This window comes from Mobula birostris, chromosome 2 (genome assembly GCF_030028105.1).
Source record: "Mobula birostris isolate sMobBir1 chromosome 2, sMobBir1.hap1, whole genome shotgun sequence".
Lineage (NCBI taxonomy): Eukaryota > Metazoa > Chordata > Chondrichthyes > Myliobatiformes > Myliobatidae > Mobula > Mobula birostris.
In genome coordinates this window covers 29,808,015-29,831,652 of record NC_092371.1, presented here as the reverse complement: position 1 = coordinate 29,831,652, position 23,638 = coordinate 29,808,015, and the positions used below count along the sequence as shown (strand labels likewise).

At 42.1% G+C, this 23,638-nt stretch overlaps 1 protein-coding gene across 1 annotated transcript in view; it reads left to right on the top strand.

Annotated features, from left to right (window-relative positions):
* LOC140210509 (solute carrier family 12 member 5-like) overlaps positions 1 to 23,638 on the top strand; it is a 347,453-nt gene that overhangs the window by 243,498 nt on the left and 80,317 nt on the right. Inside the window, exon 10 of the mRNA XM_072279513.1 lies at positions 21,608 to 21,706. Within this exon, the coding sequence (XP_072135614.1) occupies positions 21,608 to 21,706 (99 nt within the window). The remainder of the gene's footprint in view (positions 1 to 21,607; positions 21,707 to 23,638) is intronic.

Below are 23,638 nucleotides of genomic sequence, written 5' to 3'. Positions count from 1 at the left end.
AATATTTTTACTCTGACAGTTTCATTAAATATTCTCAGCCAAGAAGAACAAAGGTGGGTTTCCTCAGCTCCCACTGAACACAGTACCAAAGGACACAACTTGCCAGATACCTCTATGTTTGAGTCAATCAATAATGATTTATACAGAACAAAGCAATTCAGATAAGCATTTTGTTTGATAATTCCTTTGTGAGATTGTCCAAATTGTCTTTTAAACCCTTAAAACAACAATGAAAAATTCTGTCAATATTGACTAATTTCAATTTTAAGTCAAAGGCAAACTAGAGCAATCAAAAGTGAAAGGGGAGTATTTTACAGATTATCTCTTCACCTTTTCTATGATTTAGCTTCATTTTACAACACTACTTTGCAAATGTGTATGAACTTCAAAACAGTAAGATGTCACAAAGTAAAGCACATCAAACAAAAACTGACCTGATCAGTGAGGGATGGTGACTAGTGGCTTGAGTTAAAGAGCTTTAAAAAACAGTTTAAAACAGTTGAAGAGAGAAAACAATCAGGAGATTTGGTCTCAGACAATGAACTCGGACACACATGACGGAATGGGGAACATTAAGATGCCAGATTGGAAAAACACAGGGATCCTATAGGATTAAAGGATGGAGAAATTTACCCAGGCAGCCTAGCCTTTGTTAAACTCACCATATTGCCTTAACATAGATGTTGAACAAAATTGCTAATGGTGATATACTTGGTCTTGAACTTTCATGCCTGACAACCCAGTCAAAATGAAGGATTCTCATCTAGTGGGTTGTAGAGAAAGCTTTTTGTATATTGGCCTTCATAAATTAATGTACTGAGTACAGGAATTGGGATGTCATGCTGAAGTAGTATAAAGTGTTGGTGAGGCCTAATTTGGAGTATTGTGTGCAGCTGTGGTCACCTATCTTCAGCAGGATGTAAGTAGGATTAAAGGAATACAGAGAAAATTTATAAGGATGTTGCTAGGAATTGTAGACCTGAGTTATAGAGAAAAGTTGAAAAGGTTTGGACTTCATTCCCTGGAGCACAGGAGAATGAGAGGAGATTTGATAGAGGTATATAAAATTATAAAGGGTATAGATAGGGTAAATGCAAGCAAGCTTTTTCCACTGAGGTTGCTTGAGACTAGATCTAGAGGTCATGGGTTAAGGGTGAAAGGTGAAATATTTAAGGGGAACATGAGAGGGAACCTCTTCACTCAGAGGATGGTGAGAGTGTGGTACAAGCTACCAGTGGAAGTGTTCGATGTGGGTTCATTTTTAACATTTAAGAGAAGTTTGGATGGGAGAGGTATGGAGGGCTATGGTCCGGATGTGGGTCAACGGGACTAGGCAGAATAATAGTTTGGTGTGAACCTATAGCTCCTGTTTCTGTGCTGTAGTGTTAGAACCATAGAACCATAGAAACTACAGCACAGAAACAGGCCCTTTGGCCATTCTTGGCTGTGCCGAACCATTTTCTGCCTAGTCCCACTGACCAGCACACGGACCATATCCCTCCATACACCTCCCATCCATGTATCTGTCCAATTTATTCTTAAGTGTTAAAAAAGAACCCGCATTTACCACCTCGTCTGGCAGCTCATTCCATACTCCCACCACTCTCTGTGTGAAGAAGCCCCCTCTAATGTTCCCTTTAAACTTTTCCCCCCTCACCCTTAACCCATGTCCTCTGGTTTTTTTCTCCCCTTGCCTCAGTGGAAAAAGCCTGCTTGCATTCACTCTATCTATACCCATCATAATTTTATATACCTCTATCAAATCTCCCCTCATTCTTCTACGCTCCAGGAAATAAAGTCCTAACCTATTCAACCTTTCTCTGTAACTGAGTTTCTCAAGTCCCAGCAACATCCTTGTAAACCTTCTCTGCACTCTTTCAACCTTATTTATATCCTTCCTGTAATTTGGTGACCAAAACTGAACACAATACTCCAGATTCGGCCTCACCAATGCCTTATACAACCTCATCATAACATTCCAGCTCTTATACTCAATACTTCGAGTAATAAAGGCCAATGTACCAAAAGCTCTCTTTATGACCCTATCTACCTGTGATGACACGTTTAGGGAATTTTGTATCTGTATTCCCAGATCCCTCTGTTCCACTGCACTCCTCAGTGCCTTACCATTAACCCTGTATGTTCTACGTTGGTTTGTCCTTCCAACGTGCAATACCTCACACTTGTCAGTATTAAACTCCATCTGCCATTTTTCAGCCCATTTCTCCAGCTGGTCCAAGTCCCTCTGCAGGCTCTGAAAACCTTCCTCACTGTCTACTACACCTCCAATCTTTGTATCATCAGCAAACTTGCTGATCCAATTTACCACATTATCATCCAGATCACTGATATAGATGACAAATAACAATGGACCCAGCACTGATCCCTGTGGCACACCACTAGTCACAGGCCTCCACTCAGAGAAGCAATTCTCTACCACCACTCTCTGGCTTCTTCCATCAAGCCAACGTCTAATCCAATTTACCACCTCTCCATGTATACCTAGCGACTGAATTTTCCTAACTAACCTCCCATGCGGGACCTTGTCAAAGGCCTTACTGAAGTCTATGTAGACAATATCCACTGCCTTCCCTTCATCCACTTTCCTGGTAACCTCCTCGAAAAACTCCAACAGATTGGTCAAACATGACCTACCACGCACAAGGCCATGTTGACTCTCCCTAATAAGCCCCTGTCTATCCAAATGCTTGTAGATTCTGTCTCTTAGTACTCCCTCCAATAACTTACCAACTACTGACGTTAAACTCACCGGCCTATAATTTCCCGGATTACTTCTCGATCCTTTTTTAAACAATGGAACAACATGAGCCACTCTCCAATCCTCCGGCACTTCACCCGTAGACAGCGACATTTTAAATATTTCTGCCAGGGCCCTCGCAATTTCAACACTAGTCTCCTTCAAGGTCCGAGGGAACACTCTGTCAGGTCCCGGGGATTTATCCACTTTAATTTTCCTCAAGACAGCAAGCACCTCTTCCTTTTCAATCTGTACAGTTTCCATGGTCTCACTACTTGATTCCCTCAATTCCATAGATTTCATGCCAGCTTCCTTAGTAAATACAGATGCAAAAAACCTATTTAAGATCTCCCCCATTTCCTTTGGTTCCGCACAAAGCCGACCACTCTGATCTTCAAAAGGACCAATTTTATCCCTTAAAATCCTTTTGCTCTTAATATACTTGTAAAAGCTCTTTGGATTATCCTTCACTTTGACTGCCAAGGCAACCTCATGTCTTCTTTTAGCCCTCCTGATTTCTTTCTTAAGTATTTTCTTGCACTTCTTATACTCCTCAAGCACCTGATTTACCCCGTTTCCTATACATTTCATACAACTCCCTCTTCTTCTTTATCAGAGTTGCAATATCCCTTGAGAACCAAGGTTCCTTATTCCTATTCAATTTGCCTTTAATCCTGACAGGAACATACAAACTCTGCACTCTCAAAATTTCCCCTTTGAAGGCTTCCCACCTACCAATCACATCTTTGCCAGAGAACAACCTGTCCCAATCCACGCTTTTTAGATCCTTTCTCATTTCTTCAAATTTGGCCTTCTTCCAGTTTAGAACCTCAACCCTAGGACCAGATTTATCCTTGTCCATGATCAAATTGAAACTAATGGTGTTATGATCACTGGAACCAAAGTGCTCCCCTACACAGACTTCTGTCACTTGCCCTAATTTGTTTCCTAACAGGAGATCCAATATTGCATCCCCTCTAGTTGGTCCCTCTATATTTTGATTTAGAAAACTTTCCTGAACACATTTTACAAACCCTAAACCATCTAGACCCCTAACAGTATGGGAGTCCCAATCAATGTATGGAAAATTAAAATCCCCTACCACCACAACTTTATGTTTCCTGCAGTTGCCTGCTATCTCTCTGCAGATTTGCTCTTCCAAGTCTCGTTGACTATTGGGTGGTCTGTAATACAATCCCACTAATGTGGCCATACCTTTCCTGTTTCTCAGCTCCACCCATAAAGACTCAGTAGACAATCCCTCTAATCTGTCCTGCCTGAGCACTGCTGTAATATTTTCCCTAACAAGCAATGCTACTCCCCCACCTTTCATTCCTCTGCCTCGATCACATCTGAAACATCGGAACCCTGGAATATTAAGCTGCCAGTCCTGCCCCTCCTGTAGCCAAGTTTCACTAATTGCTACAACATCATAATTCCACGTGTCAATCCATGCCCTCAACTCATCCGCCTTCCCCGCAATACTCCGAGCATTGAAATATATACACCTCAGAAGATTTTTACCGCCACTCACAACCTTTCTATCAGCGGATTTGCTTAAACTTTCAACATCATTTATTTTCACCCCAGCCACACCGTCAGCTCTGGCACTCTGGTTCCCATCGCCCTGCAAATCTAGTTTAAAGCTTCCCCAATAGCACTAACAAACCTCCCTGAAAGGATATTGGTCCCCCTGTGGTTCAAGTGTAACCCGTCTCTCTTGTACAGGTCCCACTTGCCCCAGAAGAGGTCCCAATGATCCTGAAATCTGAAACCCTGCCCCCTAAACCAGTTCCTCAGCCACTTGTTCCTCCTCCAGAGCATCCTATTCCTACCCTCACTGGCACCTAGCACAGGTAGCAATCCTGAGATTACCACCCTCGAGGTCCTGCTTTTCAACTTCCTACCAAGCTCTCTATATTCACTGTCCAGGACCTCTTCACTCTTCCTTGCTATGTCATTGGTACCGATGTGCACCATGACATCTGGCTGGTCACCCTCCCACTTCAGAATGTCATGCAATCGATCAGAGACATCCTTGACCCTGGCACCTGGGAGGCAACAAACCATCCTGGATTCTCTGTCACGACCACAGAACCTTCTATCTGCACCTCTAACTATCGAGTCCCCTATCACTACTGCTCTCCTCTTTTTCCACCCCTCCCTTCTGCACTGCAGAGCCAGACTCAGTGCCAGAGATCCGGCTACTGCAGCTAGTCCCAGGTAAATCATCCCTCCCAACAGTATCCAATGCGGTATACTTGTTGTTGAGGGGAATGGCCACAGGGGAACCCGGCTCTGCCTGCCCTTTCCTCTTCCCTCGCCTGACAGTAACCCAATTTCCTGTCCTCTGCTCCTTTGGCGTAACTACCTCCCTGTAGCTACTATCTATAATCTCCTCATTCTCCCGAATGATCTGCAGGTCATCCAGCTCCTGCTCCAGATCCCTAACGCGGTTTGTCAGGAGCTGCAGCTGGATGCACTTCTTGCAGGAGTCGTTGTCAGGGACACCGGAGGGCTCCCTGACTTCCCACATCCTGCAAGAGGAGCATTCCAACATCCTGCCTGGCATTCTCACTGCACTAAACAATCTGAACAAAAAACTTACCGGAACCTACCCTGGCCTCTGCCTGTTTGAGCCAAAGCCGTCCCACTCTGACTCAGTCCACTCCGACGATGGCCGCTACAACGATGGCCGTTGTATATGGAGGTCTGCTTTTTAAACCTTTGGCGCGCTACGTCACGCGCCTGCGCAGTGCAGACCCTTCTCCCCGAGCAGTGTTTAAAAAAAAATGACTTTTTCTACCCGATTTCTTCACTCCTTCTCAGCTGCTTGCTTCTATGAATCTACAACTGTATGACTACAATGGGTGGTCTCATGCACCACCTACTGAAGCACTGGAGGACTGCTACCGAGAGCAACAGTCTGCAGTCATACCCAAGGGCATTTCTCTGATGGCTTTGATCAGAAATCAGTAGCTGGGAAGAATCAGAGGGCAGAGGGTGTGTCCCGTTAACTCAGAGGGATGTTATACAAAGAGGATGGGGGCTTCCAATGCCTCTGGTATTTGCTGAAGAAGTCACAATTGAGAAAAAGGAACAAATAGTCTGGAAAAAAAAATTGACTGTGTATTACACAAGACAATAGAGTTTACTTTCTGGTAACATAGCCATGATCCCAGAACAGTCAACATTCTTCTAAGTTCATAAGTGATTGAGCAAGTAGAGATAAAAGCACTCATTTCATAGGAAAGAACCATTCAGTGTCAACTATTATTAACAAATTCACATAAACTTTGAGAACTAGAGTTGCTAATAACACATTAATACTGCACTGGAAGAATTAATAAAGAATTCACAAATTACAGTTCTTGAATTATTTAAAGCTGAGCAGAGACTACCTAGCCATAGTCATAGAACACTACAGCACAGAAACAGGCCATTCAGTCCATCTAGACCATGCTGAACTATTATTCTGCTTAGTCTCATCAAACTACTCCTGGGCCATAGCCCTCCAGGGTGATGGTTCCATTTTCAGAGAAAAGGTTTTGATGCAACTAAAGCTTCTTCAAGTTCAAGTTTAATTGTCATTCAACCACACACATGAAAACAGCCAAACGAAACATCGTTCCTCTGCGGCCAAGGCGCAAAACACAGTATCAACAGTCACACACAGAACCCTGCACATATAACACATACAATTATGACAGCAGGAAAACATAGTTACAAACAAAAACAAAAAATAATAACAATGCAGCCCAGGTCCCTGAGTGTTATGGCTTATAGCTTGATGGTACATGGGATCTTATCCTGGAGCTACATTTCCGGAAGAACAAGCTCGCACAAGTGCAGCTGCAAACACAACCCAGCTGGTCTTCCACCGAGCGAACCCTCGAGGGCAACTCTGACGAGAGGGGCAGCCCCCAACCCAGTGCGGAATCCAGCGGCACACGGCCAGCTCCAGTTTTCTCCCCAATGGCCAAAATAGGTGACCCCGAGGCATGGGGGCCTCGCCTGCGCCACACCCAAGTCCACGCAGCTCCCCTGCCATCAGCCTCGTCAACGAGCCAGTGAATCCGGCTCGCAGTATTCTACATTACCAACGTCCAACAGGATCTTGCGATCACAAAAAGAAAGATCACTTCCACCATTTGCTGGATCACACACCGGCTCTGATGTTCTCTTCCCTGGGTGGCTGAAGCAGGCTACAACACGATGTGCAACAAGTCCAGATCCGCCCCTGCAGAGCCACCCGCCATTGGTGTAGACCTGCTCTATCTGATGTTTTTAATATCCAGCAGTGTCTTGCAAAGAGGAACAATTGCACCTTTGTTTGGACCCAGAGAGGCCACTGCATCTGAGTGCACCGTTAGCTTACCAGAGCACCTTTAAGCATCTTAAAGCTTCTTTAAGAACGCACATTGTGAGGTTTCCTGAAGAAATGAATTAAGTATTATTTTTATCTACTCAAAATAAATGATTGCCTATCACTCAACCATGAAGATTGTGCTTCCTGTTATTTTCACTTATTCCATCTCAAAAGTGTTAAAAGTCGTAGGGAGTAAAGGGGACCTTTTCTAGTTGACTGGCGGTGACTGGCGGTGTTCCACAGAACTTGGTGTTGGAACCACTTTCTTTCACGTTATATATCAATGATTTGGATGACAGAACTGATGGCTTTATGGAGGCTTGTGGATGATATGAAGCTGGTGAAGGGACAGGTAGTGTTGAGGAAGCAGGCAGTCTACAGAACGACTTAGATTAGGAGAATAGGCAAAGTAGCAGATAGAATATAGTGTAGGGAAGTATACGATCATGCACTTTAGTAGAAGGAATAACAGGGTTGACTATTTTTTAAATTCAGAAATCAGGGGTGCAAAGAGAGTTGGAGGTCCTCATGCAGGATTCCCTAAAGGGTAATTTGCAGGTTGAGTCAATGGTAAGGAAGGCAAATATAATGTTAGCATTCATTTTGAGAGAACTAGAGATAAATGTAAGGATGTAATGCTGAGGCATTGGTGAGATCACACTTGGAGTATTGTGAGCAGTTTTGAGCCCCTTATCCAAGAAAGGATGTGCTGGCTGTGGAGAGGGTCCAGAGAAGGTTCACAAGAATGATTCCGGGAATGGAAGGATTAACGCATGAGGATCGTTTGATGGCTCTGGGCCTGTACTCACTGGAATTTAGGAGAATGAGGGGGGATTTCATTGAAACCTATCAAATATTGAAAGGCCTAGCTAGAGTGGACATGGTGAGGATGTTTAGGATCTAGGATCAGAGGGCACAGCCTCAGAATAGGACATCCATTTAGAACAGAGATGAGAAGGAATTTCTTTAGCCCAAGGCTAGTGAATCTGTGGAATTCATTGCCATAAAGAGCTGTGGAGGAGAAGTCATTGGATATATTTAAAAGTGGAGGTTGATAGGTTCTTGATAGTATTAGAGGCGAACGTTACGGGGAGAAGGCAGGTGAATGGGGTTAAGAGAGATAACAAATCAGCCGTGATGGAATGGCAGAGCACATTCAAATGACCAAATGGCCCAGTTCTGCTCTTTGTCTTATGGTATAAAGGTCTTTTATGACCTTTATGACATGAGCACTCACTGTCCATGCAGCAAAAGCAAAAGTTCACTCCCGGCTCCTCCTCCAACTCAAAGGAAATCGTAGCAGCCTACAAAACTAATAACAATAAATATACATGCATAAAATACAAACAACAATTATTAAGGGAGCATTACTAAATTGCCTGAAGGACCTTTCAGAGGTGAAGCTTGCTGGAATCGCAGCTCAGTGATAATTCATAATTCCTGGTGCTGGATGGTAGCTGGGGGGTAGCTTTAAATACCTGACCGCAGTTAATTTTCAGGACATTATTTTTACGTTAAGCTGAGGGCGTTGTGATTGTACTGTATTCATTTAGCTGCAGGCTGTCATCAATTAGAAAGCCGACAAGCTGATGTGTATCTCATTAATCATTAAGACGATCAACCCAAGGTCATGGTGTTCGGTAGTTAGCATCCTTAACCATACGCTCAGTGGCCACTTTATTAGGTACAGGAGTGGAACCCAGTGTTGTCTTCTGCTGCTGTAGCCCATCCACTTTAATGTGTGCGTTCAGAGATGCTCTTCTGAAGAGCTCCAAACCTTGAAATGGACGGTCTACACTACAGTAACAGAAGACCACAAACATACAGAAATACACTCAGTGGCCACTTTAGTGGGATTAGAACACAGAGCAGTCCATTTGGCCCATCTAGTTTGTGTTGGCCTGGTCTTCTGACTAGTTCCATCTATCTGCATCAGCACCATAGCCCTCCATGACCCTCCTTTCCATGTACCTATCTAAACTTCTCTTAAATGTTACAATTAAACCTGCATCTACCACTTCTGCTGGCATCTCATTCCACACTCTGCGAAGTGAAGAAGTCCCCCCTCAGATTCCCCTTAAATATTTCTCTTTTCACCCTAGTTCGAGTCTCACCCAGCCTGAGGGCAAAAAGCCGGCCTGCGTTACATCACAAGCCTTTCCTTTTGTACTTTCTGCCCAATCCTGTCACAGATCGTTCATCCTTTTCTTTCTGGCCACATCGCTGTTCACCACATCATCGCAGCTTGGGTCTCTTGCCTTCTATGTCTATGTTAAGACTGTTTAATGTTTACCTTTGTTTATCGGCTGGCAAACTATTCACCTAATATGCTCATCTGTACCAGTCATATTATCTCTCATTCAGGGCGCACGTTTCTGACTCACCTGTTGCTCTCTCAAATGGCAACATTTGTAATCAGTCATTCTGTAATCAGCATAGCTTGGAAGATCTATTACCTTCAGATTACTAAATGAGCTGCTAAAATTTTGCAGAATTTTCTCATTAGTTCAGATTCACCACACCTGCAGTTATGTGCTTTTGTACTGATTATCCCTCCCTCATTCCACAAGAGAATACTTAAAATTGCCATCTGCCTAGTTGGTCCTACGATATATAGTTCAAGAAAATTGTCCTGGAGGCATTCTGTAAATTCTAACGTATTTTACCTGTTTGATTTGCACAGTCTGTATGAAGATGAAGGTCTTCAAAGGGTGTTCCTTTAATACGTAACCATGGTGCCCATATCTCCCGCCTATTTATGTACAATCTTTTAACCAGAAGAAAGTTTGATAGACCTGCATAAGACCTACATTCCATTCGCATTTTTAAAAAATCTTATGTAAATCATATTATATACTCCCAAGAGCAGTTGAGCAACAAGCCCAACAGGACTAAAGGGAATATTGTCCATGGAAAATGGGGCCAAAAAAAAAGTTATTTTATAAATCTTATAGCACCTCCAATGCAACCTCTTGCTAGTGTCATGGTAATTTAGTCTTTCAGTGCACCCAGTTTGAACATAAAGCTCAAGGTAGCTAGAGTGGACAGACGGAGGTAGGTCAGCAATTTGGTAACTCCGTGTCTCTTAATTATTAGCATAAAGTACAAAGTTTGAAATGACTTTAGATTAACTTTTAATGAATGCATGTATAATGATTTATTGTCTCGTTTTGAACATTACATTGATATAAATTTACATGTTATATCATTAGCCTAGATTACTATTCCAACAATATGAATGTGAACATTAATCCATTAATCTAGAGTCACTTCAATCTACACTATTCTTCCTTGAATAATGTTCTCTCTAACCACACTGTCACATGTGTTAGACAGTGTGAACTGGCCTTAGTTCAGCTGAGTTAAACAACAGATATCAGTCTTTGGCCTCTTTCCCTACCTTGTACAATCACTCCTCTTCAATGTATTGATGTAATATAAATCTGGGGCTTGTTTGTGACACTTTCCACTATTCATTTGGCTACCAATCTCATTACCCAGACTCCCGGAGGAAGACCATGGGAGAGAGGACAATGAGAAGCCACACAGTATAACCAAGTCTACAATTTACAGCCTCATAGCACAGACTGAACAGAAATCAATGGGACAAAAGAATTGTATTTCTGATGAAGAATTACCCTTGATGGATAGCACTTGGGCTTTCAGGCATAATAGAGTAAAAATTAATAAAATTAAAAGCATTCAACAAGATTTGAGAAGTTTAGGAGGTAGAGAGGTGAGGATTTTTTAACATAATCTGGTGGTCAGTGGGAGTATGAAATGTATTTTTCAACAGAACATTTTTAAAGTGTACTTCAATGACACTTGATAGGCCATAATGGAGAAGAGCTGAAAATGGGATTAAGATGGAAAGTTCTTTCTGGGCAAGTGGGCCAAATGGCTTCCTTCAGTGCCATTAATATCAGTTATCATATTTTGGCATATAATTCTGTCACTGAATTTATTCAAATCATCACATGTTACCTCTGTGCTAAGTAATGTACCCACAACTAGTTACATAGGAGTGCTGCGAGTGGGAGGTTTGATTACAAGTTGATATATGCTAACTTAATAAAATTTTCCATTTCCCCTTTCACCCTAAAGCTATGTCCTTTCGTATTTATCTCTCCTAATCTAAGTGGAAAGAGCCTATTTACATTTACTCTGTCTATACCCCTCATAATTTTGTAAACCTCTATCAAATCTCCCCTCATTCTTCTACGCTCCAAGGAATAAAGTCCTAACCTGTTCAATCTTTCCCTGTAACTCAACTCCTGAAGACCTGGCAACATCCTAGTAAATCTTCTCTGCACTCTTTCAATCTTACTGATATCCTTCCTATAGTTAGGTGACCAAAACTGTACACAATACTCCAGATTTGGCCTCACCAGTGTCTTATACAACCTCCCCATAGCATCCCATCTCCTATACTCAATACTTTGATTTATGAATGCCAAGATGCCAAAAGCCTTCTTTACAACCCTGTCTACCTGTGATGCCATTTTCAGGGAATTATGATCTGAACTCCCAGATCTCCTTGTTCCTCCGCACTCCTCAGTGCCCTAAAATTTACTGTGTATGTCCTACCTTGATTTGTCCTTCCAAAATGCAACACCTCACACTTGTCTGCATTAAGTTCCATCTTCCATTTTCTGGCCCATTTTCTAGTTGGTCTTAGATCCCTCTGCAAGCTTTGAAAGCCTTCCTTGCTGTCCACAACGCCTCCAATCTTAGTGTCATCAGCAAATTTGCTGAACCAATTTATCACATTATTATCTCGATCATTGATATAGACAACAAACAACAGTAGTCCCAGCACAGATCCTTGAGGCACACCACTAGTCACAGGCCTCCAGTCTGATAAGCAATCATCCACTACCACTCACTTAGCATTCATCGTCTATTTTAAGGTTACCAGTATTACATACTCACTGAAAATAAATATTTACACATAGTTCATTTTAAGATGATATGTACCTATGTACACTGTATAAAATAGATTTCAATGTTGAAAAGCTTCAGAATACATTATATTTCTTTCTTTCTGAATCCAGTATGAAAATGTATAGAATCATAGAGCACTACAGCTCAGAACCAGGTTCTACAGCCCCTCTAGCCCTGCTGAACTGTTAAGTTCAAGTTTAATTGTCATTCAACCATACACCGTTTGCTCTGGGCGCCGAACTGATTTGGAGGAATCAAGAGCAGCTTCGGGCTGGGCCCAGAGTGAGTTGCTGGGCAGTGTGTTCTAGGCCCAAAGCCTTTGGCTGCAGCAGTGCCCGGGTTCTAGTGCCAGGTACAATATGCCGTATGGACAATATGAACAATATACTAGAAAGACAGGGCATCAGGATTGGAGGCGAGAACCAATTTCCCTCACTCTCCCGCAATGGTGGCTCTTCTCTCCATGGTGCTGAGGCTCTGGAGGCTGCCCCATCTGCTGCACTCCTTGCTCACTAATATGATGGACTGATTCTGAGGATTGGGCCTACTCAGGGCTGCCCTGGGGTTCGGATCTGAGGACTCATTTTGGTTCAGAATGTTATTGCTCGCTGCTGTTGTTTGCCTTTCTCTGTGCATTGAGTATTGGTCTTTTTTTTAAATTGGGTTCTTTCAGGTTTCTTGCTTGTAAAGAAGCAAATCTCAAGGCCGTATAATTTATACGTTCTTTGATAATAAATATGCTTAAAATCTTGAAATGAATACCCATGAATACAGCCAAGCCAAACAGCATTAGTCTGGGACCAAGGTGCAAAAGACAGTAGCAACAGTCACAATATAAGATAGCAAGCACATGCAAGATATCAGTAAAACACAGTCATACTACAAAAATACAGGCCAAAACTCTGAGTCCATGAACGTTGCAGAAATCTGCAGTCAAACACAATATGGCTTATCTTCTTTCAAGCGAACTCCGGGGGGCAGCATCAGCTCCATCACTGTCATGTCACGTCACTTCCAGTGGACTGCACCGACACTGGTGTCCCTCTCCTGGGTGGCTGTAAACAGGCGACACCACGGCTTGAGGCCTAGTCCTTACTACTACCAAGGACATACAGCTGCCCCTGCCATCCACCAATAAATCAGTGAATGGGACTTGCAGCCTTCTACATTAACAATGTCCAACAGGGTCTTGCGATCACAAGAAAAGTGACTAAGACGATCACTTGCTGCACACCTCCTTCATGCACCGACTCTTCCAACACCTCTCTGACGCAGGCAGCAGCGTGATCCGCACCAAGTCCAGATCCCTCACTTTCTCTGCCAACGAGCAACTTGCTAATGGGGTACACTTGCTGTACTTTGTTCTTCATAACCAGCAGGGTTTTGCCGTGTAAAAATTTGGAAAGGACAATAACACCTTTGGTTGACCCCATAGAAGTCGCTGTGATCGAACGTGCCACCATCTTACCAGAAGGTTAGATTATTATTATATCCAAGCCTAGAACAACCAACATGTAGCCACCTTAGGAACACTTCTGAGTTTCAAGATTATGGTCATCAACATTTAATGATTTTCCCTACATCTTGTTAATGTCATAACAAAACTCAGTTGAACAAAGAATTGAAGCTGCTTGCATTGAAATGGTAGATCAGATGGGATCGTTGGTATCATTGGATGAAGATATTTTTTCGGTCATTACTCTAGCCTCAGTTATATGTAGTAGTAGTTTTTGAATTGACAAACTTGTGCTATTGCAAACTGTTGGTGGATCCAAACTCCTGAGCAGCACAACTTGAGGCCCCTCTTGTTCAAGATTATGTGATGGCACACCAAGTGATAACAGAAGGTTTAAAAGTTCAGCAGGAACACCTATAGCTTCATCAATACCTGCCACACTGTCAATAGATTTATTTTGTAAAGGTTGGCCGGGAAGGTTCGAGAAAAGATTTTTATTCACGGCCTGCGCTGCTTCAATTTTTATTGCTAAAATTGATCTTTCATGAAACACTGGTAATTCAAGGAGTGTCAAGTGACATTTGGGAACACTTTGTATCAGATCATGAAGTGATATAACAATTTGGCCCAGGTATTTCATTAAAATCATTCCTATTAAGTCTCCGTGTTTAATTGCTCCATTTCCTAATTTGAGTAAATTCAAAGCAAAATCGCTCAAAGATGGATCACCTGACAGCTACACTCATGATTAGGTTTCTAAGTGTAACTTAGTTTAACATTTTCCAAATTACCATGCTGCAATGCAGGCTCTCAATGCCTCTGCTTTAGTGCCTCGTGGAATTACTGGTCGCATTTGACAAAATCCTGCAGCTCGCTCTTGTAATGTTCAATGTATTTCATCAGTAGTTTCTTTGTAGATAGATCCCAGAAAATACATTTATAATCATCTTTTGGGATGTTTTTTTTTGTAGTTTCCCTGACCAGAGTTACACATTGGAGTCTCAAAAGTTGTTGAATCTCAAGGAAGTTTAAAAGCCAAATGTGCAGTATATTCCACTTCACCAACCCCAGTCCACCACCCTTTCAGAAATGTTGATGCAACGGCTGTTGATTGCTTAGCCGGGGCAATCATGTTTGCCTTCCAGCTTGAGACAAAAGTAGCTTAATAAGGAAAGTTTTTCCCAGTCCACATCAAAAGCAACCAAAAATGAGTGATTCTTTGGCCATTGTAAATACCTTCGGTAACACAATCTAATGTGCTTCTCTGGTATCCCACTAGTAGGCAGCCGTCGAATCCCAGGGGATCATGGCTTTGCACCTCTAGTGGACTGTGTCCTCTCCAGGGCACAAGCCTGGGCAGGAAGATTTAAAGAACTGAATGTTGCCCACGCCCTGGATTCCCCTCTCCACATCACTGATGTAGTCCAAGGGAAGGGCATGCACCAACACAGCTTGGCACCAGTGTCGTCACAGAGGTTGCCAGAGTGAAGTTGTAAACAATATCAAACTGTATTAGGGACCCTGGCTCCAGATTTCTCCTTTGGGGTTTATTCCCGAAGCCTTTCCCATGGGTGGGTATGGCCGCAAGGCAGCGGAGGTTTATAATCAGAGTTCTCCTTCTGCTAGACGGGCTGCCGTCCAAGGCTGACAAGCCCCACCTGCCAAAGCAACTGGTTTTGAGACACCAGTGGTCCACCTTTGCCCCTTCTCTTGTCAGTAGAAACAGTTCCTCAGTGCCTAGTAGCTAAGCCACAAGTGAAAGCCAAGAGTTGGACTTGGTTGTCAGAGGCTGTTAGAGACACACGCCATTTGGAGCACTTTATAGGTAGTGGGAGCTTATTCTCACTACCACCCCCGGCTATGACAACCTTAGAGCCGGTATCTCACTAAACTAGGTTCTATCGCTCAGAAATTTGTGTTCAACTGGTTTAAGTGTAACTTGTATCCTGCAGAAATTAAGTGAACAGATATTCAGTGTCCCTTTGTGGTTCAGGTAAACCTGAAGTACTTGGTTAGGTCCACACAAATACTTAGTACTTCATAAATAGACCTGAAAAGAAATCTCCAATGAACTCATACTGCCTCCAACTTTTCCCCTAACCTAAATTCATGGTCCATTTCTGACACCTTTCTCCCCAGCCCATTTACCACTCTGTCTCCATCTCTCTGGACAAACTACTAACATCTTTTATAAACCTACCAGCTCTCACAGTTATCTTGACTATACTTCTTCCCACCCTGTCACCAGTAAAAACGTCATTCTCTTTTCCCAGTTCCTTTGTCTCTGCTGCAGGTGTTCCCAGGATGAGGCTTTCCTTTCCAAAATATCAGAGATGTTCTCCTTCTTCAAATAGTGTAGTTTCCCTTCCTCCATCATTAATGCTGGCCTCACCCATATCTTCTCCATTTTCCAGACAATCAGCCACATCCCATCTTCTCACTGCCTTAACAGGGATTGAGTTCCTCATGTCCTTACCATGACCCTCCGCATCCAACGCATTCTCCACAACTTCCGCCTTCTTCATTGGGATCCTACCACCAAACATATCTTCACCTACCCCCACCCCAACTCTTCACTATCCACAGGGATCACTCTCTCCGAGATTCCCTTGTCTATTCATCCCTTCCCATTAATCTACCTCCTGACACATACCTGCAAGCAGAAGAAACACTACATCTGTCCATTCACCTCCTCCCTCACCTCCATTCAGGGCCTCAAACAGTCCTTCCAAGGTGAGGCAACACTTCACCTGCCAGACTACTGGGATTGTCTGCTGTAGCAGGTGCTCCCAATGCAGCCTCCTCTCCATTAGTGAGACCCAACGTAGTGCTTTGTTGAGCACCTTCACTCCATCCACAACAAGCAGGATTTCCTGGTGGCCAACCATTTTACTTCCAATTCCTATTCCCATTCCGATGCACTGGTCCATGGCCTCCTCTACTCTACAATGAGGTCACGCTCATGTTGGAAGAGCAACATATTCTGTCTGGGAAGCCTCCAGCCTGATGACATGAAGATTGAGTTTTCTAACTTCCAGTAGTTATACCCCCTTCCCCTTGCCTCTTCTTCCATTCCCCACTCTGGCTTCCCTCTTACCTCTTCTCTTACCCTCACCTGCCTATCACTTCCCCATGCTGCCTCTCCTCCTTCCCTTTCTCCCATGTTTCACTCTCCTCTCCTATCAACTTCCATCTTCTTCAGCCCTTTACCTTTTCCACCTATCACCTCCCAACTTCCCACTTCATTCCCCCCTCCCTTACTGACCTGGCTTCACCTATCACTTTCTACCTTGTATTCGTTCCTCCATCCCCCATCCCCCTGACTTCACCAATAACCTTCCAGCTTGTACTCCTTCCCCTCTCCCCACCTTCTCATTCTGTCTTCTTCCCCCTTCCTTTCCAGTCCTGATGAAAGGTCTCAGTAGTTACCAAGAACATCACTCATAACATCAGATAGTTGGGATGGAGGCTATAGGAAAACAGTTCTGGATAATTCTGGGGTGGCACAATAGTGTAGTGGCTAGTGTAGCACTGTTACAATGCCAGTGACTTGGGTTTAATTACTGTAAGGAGTTTGTACATCCTCCCTGTGGCTGTGTGGTCCAATTTCCTGCCAAATTCCAAAGACATGCGGGTTAGAAGGTTAATTGGTTGCATGGATACAATTAGATGGTACAAGCTCATTGGGTGAGAGGGGTGCGATACAATGCCGGTAAATATTTTTATTTAAAAAATAAATGATTCAAGTGGACAATGAATTACACCAATTTATAATACAACTAAAAAAGCCAAAAGGGGGTAAAGATGAAATATGAAGGTAACCTAGCCAATAATATTAAAGAGGACACTAAAGGTTTATTTTAGATATATAAGGAGTTAAAGAGAGGCAAGAGTAGATACTGGATGACTGGAAAATGACTCTGGAGAAGTAGAAATGGGAGATAAGAAAATGGTAGATTAAGTGAATAAATATGTTGCATCAGATTTCAGTGTGAAAGACATTAGCAGGTATACCAGAAGTTCAAGAATGTCAGTAGGCAGAAGTGAGTGCAATTATTATTACTAGGGAGAAGGTGCCTGGGAAACTGGACCAGATGGACTACACCTCAGGGTTCTGAAAGAGGTGGATGAAGAGATCGGGGAGGCATCAGTAATGATCTTTCAAGAATCACTAGATTCTGGAATGGTTCCAGAGGACTGGAAACTTGCAAATGTCACTCCACTCTCCAGAAAGGGAGGGAGTCAGATGAAAGGAAATTATAGGCCAATTAGTCTGAGCTCAGTAGTTGGGAAGATACCGGAATCGATTGTCAAGGATGTGGTTTCAGGGTACTTGGAGGCACTTGATAAAAAAGACCAAAGTCAACATGGTTTCCTTAAGGGAAAATCTTGCCTGATAAATCTGTTAGAATTCTTTGAGGAAATAATAATTAGTACAGACAAAGGAGAATCACTGGATGTTGTGTACTTGGATTTTCAGAAGGTCTTTGACAAGCTGCTGCAAATGAGGCTACTTAACAAATTAAGATCCCTGTTTGTAGGAAAGTTACTAGCATGGATAGAGCATTAGCTGATTGGCAGGAGGTAAAAAGTGGGAATAAAGGGAGCCATTTCCGTATGGCCTCTGGTGACTGGTCATGTTCCACAGGAGTCAGTTCTGGGACCTTTTCTTTTTACGTTGTATGTCAATGATTTGGATGACAGAATTGGTGGTTTGTGACCAAGTTTGCAGATGATATAAAGATAGGTGGGGAAGTAGATCATATTGAAGAAGCAGGGAGACTGCAGAAGGACTTAGACAGATTAGGAGAATGGGCAAAGAAGTGGCAGTTGGAATACAGTGTCAGGAAGTCTATGTTCATGCACTTTGGTAGAAGGAATAAAAGGATGGACTATTTCCTAAATGGGGAGAAAATTCAAGAGTCAGAGGTGCAAAGGGACTTGGGAAAATCCTCGTGCAGGATTCCCTGAAGGTTAACTTGAAGTTTGAGTCGGTGGTGAGGAGGCAATTGTGATGTCAGCATTTATTTCAAAAGGACGAGAACATAAAAGCAAGGGTGTAATGTTGAGGCACTGGTGAAGTCTCACTTGGAGTATTGTGAGCAGTTTCTGGCCCCTTATGGATGTGCTGTCATTAGAGAGGGTTCAAAGGCAGTTCACGAAAATGATTACAGGAATAAAAGGCTTATCGGATATGGGGCAATTGATGGCTCTGGGCCTGTACTTTCTGGAATTTAGAAGAATGAGGGGCGATCTCATTGAAACCTATCAAATGTTGAAAGGCCTAGATAGAGTGGATGTGGAGAGGATGTTTCCTATAGTGGGGAACAGAGGGACGGACACTTAGAAATGAGATGAGGAGGAATTTCTTTAGCCAGAGAGTTGTCAATCTGATGAATTCATTACTACAGATGGCTGCGGAGGCCAGGTCATTGTGTGTACTTAAGGCAGGGACTGGTAGGTTCTTGATTAGTCAGGGCATGAGGAGTTACTGGGAGAAGGCAGGGGAATGGGGTTGAGAGGGAAATGGTGGAGCAGACTCGATGGATAGAATGACCTAACTCTGCTCCTATGTTTTAAGGTTTTGTGGTCTAAATCTGAGAAGTGGATTTGCACAATCACGCTGTTAGTTGTTCAGGAGGGGATGGGTGATTGGGAGAGGATCTTAACTTAAGATCTTACTGCATCTTTTTGAACATAGTTGCAGATACACTGCATAGTGGGACTTGATATGCAACCAGAGGATGATGGAAGCAATTAGCTTTTGTAACTGGATGTAATTCATCCACATATCAGAATTTCTAGGTCTCCAGCTCTGTTATTCATGAGACCTTGATTTGCTTCACTGGGTGCCCGATCCACATAGCAATTGATCTGATTACTGCGAATTAGTCATCTTTAGTTTCTACCCACACTCTTAGAGTGAACAATTGGCTGCTGGCAAAAAAACTGTTGCTTCACATATAGATGCCTCCTTTGATAGTGTTTTACAAGAACATTCACCAGTTGATTGGAATTATTTAATAATTATTAATAATATTAACATAATAATAATATAAATATTAGTAATAACTATAATTAAAGTTCCACATTTACGCACGGAGTCAGCGACTGCTCCCAAATTTCAATGATGCCTAGACATGGATTCATTTGGATTTAGTAGAGTTTGCAGAGTTTTGCTTGAAAGAAATGACATTAACAGGACTTTTTTTTAAATCATTTTCTTCACAGAAAGTATACTCAGTGGCCATTTTACTAGGTACACCTGTACTCCTGCTCGTTAATGCAAATATCTAATCAGCCATTCATGTGGCAGCAATTCAATTCATTAAAGCATGCAGACACAGTCAAGAGGTTCAAACCAATCAATTTTGGTTGTATGTTAATTTAAGCTTAAATTAGAATTTCTTTCTTTTCTAAGTTTTACTTGTTTTCCTGTCACGGGATGGCTGTGTAAATATGCTGTACTCTACCTGCTCGGTGACATGCTGTGCTGCTTTGTAAAATAAGAATAAATAATAATAAAAATTTGAATTACAAAAAAAAGAGGTTCAGACCAAACATCAGAACGGGAAAGAAATGAGATATAAGTGACCTGGGCCATGGAATGATTGTTGGTGCCAGACAGGGTGATTTGAGTATCTCAGAAACTGCTGATCTCCTGGGATTTTCACACACAACAGTCTCTGGAGTTTACAGAGAGCTTATGTGCGGGAGGGGGGAGCTGGGTGGGGGTGGATTTTGGGGTTCTCACGTTTAACTGTTGCTCATTCTTTGGGGCACTTCTCTGTTTTCGTGGATGTTTTGTGAAGAAAAAGCATTTCAGGATGTATATTGTATACATTTCTCTAACATTAAGTTGAACCTTTGAACCTTTGAATGGTGCGAAAAATGAAAAACTTCCAATGAGTGGCAGTTCTGTGGGTGGAAACACCTTGTTAACGAGAGAGGTCAGAGGAGAATGGTTCAAGCTGACAGGGAGATGACAGTAACTCAAGTAACCACGCAGTGGTGGGCTGGAGAGGATCTTGAATACACAACATATCAAACCTTGAAGTGAATGGGCTACAGCAGTTGAAGACCACAAGGGGTTCCACACCTGTACTTAATGAAGTGGCCGTGGAGTGTATATGCAAAAGGGTGTTAGTTTAAAATGTTGGATTTGTGAGGCAAAGCACCATCACATTTTCTTTAACAAAATAACATTGAAATAATAAGCAGTTAAATTGTTAATGAAGTGAGTATTTAGTTGTTGATCTGTGAATTCTTTATGTCAGGTAATTTATTCGGCTTTTTCACAGTCACTGAGCACTTCATTCCATCTTGTAGGGAAATGCACAATCGTTTGATCTTGCCCACAGGAAGTTCCTTAAAAAGGCAGTACAGCCAGCCAGGCAGTGAAATATTTCGCATGAAACCCAGGGATTTAGTCAGGGGCCCAAAGTTCCCAGTTGGAAGGTTAGTAAATCCACTTTCACAAAAGTTATGATGGATTATCAGGACCTTTCCTCAGTTTGCTTGTGTAACTAAGAAGATCCACTGATATTCATTATTGTTTCGTATTTTGAGATAAGCAGGTTGAGCAAAGTGAATATGCTGCTTAGTAAGATCACTGGTCTTGTGCTTTTGAGATTTCTTTCTGAAAGAAGATGAAAAATGTGACAGATATCCTGTTCAGACCTCAAGCCCTCAGTATAACTGATTCATACTTATTTTTTTAGACTATTTGGTTACTTTTTAAATATAACCAGTTATTTCTTGGAGATAATTAGAAACACTTTATTCTTAATTCAAACCAAAACTTTGAAAGTAAACTTACTTTTTTACTGTTTAGGCAACAAGAATTCCCCGTAGTAGTAAATTAGTACTCAGTCAAGTCTTGGAGAGTCTTGTGAAAACATAGTTTTTTCCCCCTCCCCTTTATATTACTTGATTTTTCTTCCTTTAGCAACATTTTTCTTCATGGAAAGATTGTTTATTCAACTTCCTAAAATCAGCCTACAGGAAGGTGGTTTGAGATACGGGTCTTAAGTCACTGGCACCTTGCACAATCCTTGTTATGCACTCTCATTTCTCCTAGGAATCATGGCCGGTTCAAATCGATCTGGAGATCTCAGAGATGCCCAAAAGTCTATTCCAGTTGGCACGATCATGGCGATTGCAACAACTTCGACAGTCTGTATCCTTTTCTCTCGTACTGTGTAACATAGTAAGGTGATCCTAATGATTTGTTCTTGTAGTGTGGAAAGAATTAATAGTTCCCACATCGTTATTAATCACAGTAGCTGACAAAAAAGAATTTTAATTAAAGTGCCTGGAGGCTGCTTTAATGCAGGAAATATTAAATTAATTAGTAGGATGTATGAGAAAAAAATCTGAAACCAGATATTAGATATTAGAAACAGATTAATTCAATTCACCCAATATAAAACTTAACCTTCCTTCTGATAGTTTCTTAGAAATGGAGAAGAATTATTTAAAATATTTATTATTTTATTATTTATAACTTTTTTAAAGTTTTATAACTTTATATTTATAATTTCCATTCACATGACCTGGCAGGGGGCAGGGTTTCAGCTTTCTGGATCATTGGGATCTCTCCTGGGGAAGTTAAGACCTGTCTAAAAGGGATGAGCTACACCAGAACCCATAGAAGAAAATATTTTTGCCAGCAGATTTGCTAGAGCTGTTAGGGAGGGTTTAAACTAATCTGGCAGGGAGATGGGAAACCAAGTGATAGCACTGAGGATAGGGAAGTTGGTATACAAGCAGAGGCAGTGTATAGTGAGACTATCAGGAAGGACAGGCAGATGATGGAACAAAATTGCAGTTCGTGGACTGAGTTGCAACATAACAGGGAGACAAAATTGAGAAGGTTGATGAATACAGGACTGAAGATGTTATAGTTGAATGCACACAGTATACAGAATCTTGTAGCGCAATTAGAGACTGACAGTTATGACGATGTGGACATCACTGAGTCATGGCTGAAAGAAGATTATAGTTGGGAACTTAACATCCAAGGATACACATTGTATCAAAAGGCTAGGCAGGTAGGCCGAGGGGGTTGTGTGGCTTTGTTGGTAAAAAAAAATCAAATCCTTAGAAAGAGGTGACATAGGATCAGAAGATGTAGAACCATTGAGGGTAGAGTTAAGTAACTTCAAGGGTAAAAAGACCCTCATGGGAGTTATATACAGGCCTCCAACAGCAGCCAGGATGTGGGATATAAATTACAACAGGAGGTAGAAGATGCATGTCAAAAAGGAAACAATAGTTATGGGGGACTTCAATATGCAGATAGATTGGAAAAATCACGTTGGTGCTGATTTCTGATCCCAAGAGAGAGAATTTAGATAATGCCTATGAGATAGCTTTTTAGAGCAGGTTGTGTTTGAGCCTAATAGGGGATCAGCGATTCTGGAGTGCATGTGGTGTAATGAAGCAGATTTGATTAGGGAGCTTAAGATAAAGAACCCCTTAGGAGGCAGTAATCATAATATGATAGGATCCACCCTGCAATTTGAATGGAGAAGCTAAATTCAGATGTATCAGTATTACAGTGGAATAAAGAGAATTACAGAGGCATGAGAGAGGAGCTGGCCAAAGTTGATTGGAAGGGGACACTAGCAGAGATGATGGCAGAGCTGCAATGGCCGGAGTTCTGGGAACAATTTAGAAGGTGAAGGATAGATACAAGAAGGGAAATAAAAGTCAAAGACAGCATAAAGATAAAAGAGAAGACATTTAATGGAGCAAAAAATAGTGGGAAGTTAGAGGATTAGGAAGCTTATATTTTAAGAACCAATAGAAGGCAACTAAGAAAGCCATAAGGAGTGAAAAGATGAAATATGAAGGTAAGCTAGCCAATAATATCAGAGGATACCAAAAGTTTGTTTAGATTTATAAAGAGTAAATTAGAAGCAAGGTAGATATTAGATAATAATGCTGGAGAGGTAGTAATGAAGAACAAGGAAATGCAGATGAACTGAATAAGTATTTTGCATCAATCTTCACTGAGAAAGGCACTAGAAAAATGCTGGAAATTCAACAGCATCAGGGGGCAGAAGTGAGTGCAGTTGCTATTACTAGGGAGAAGGCGCTTTGGAAA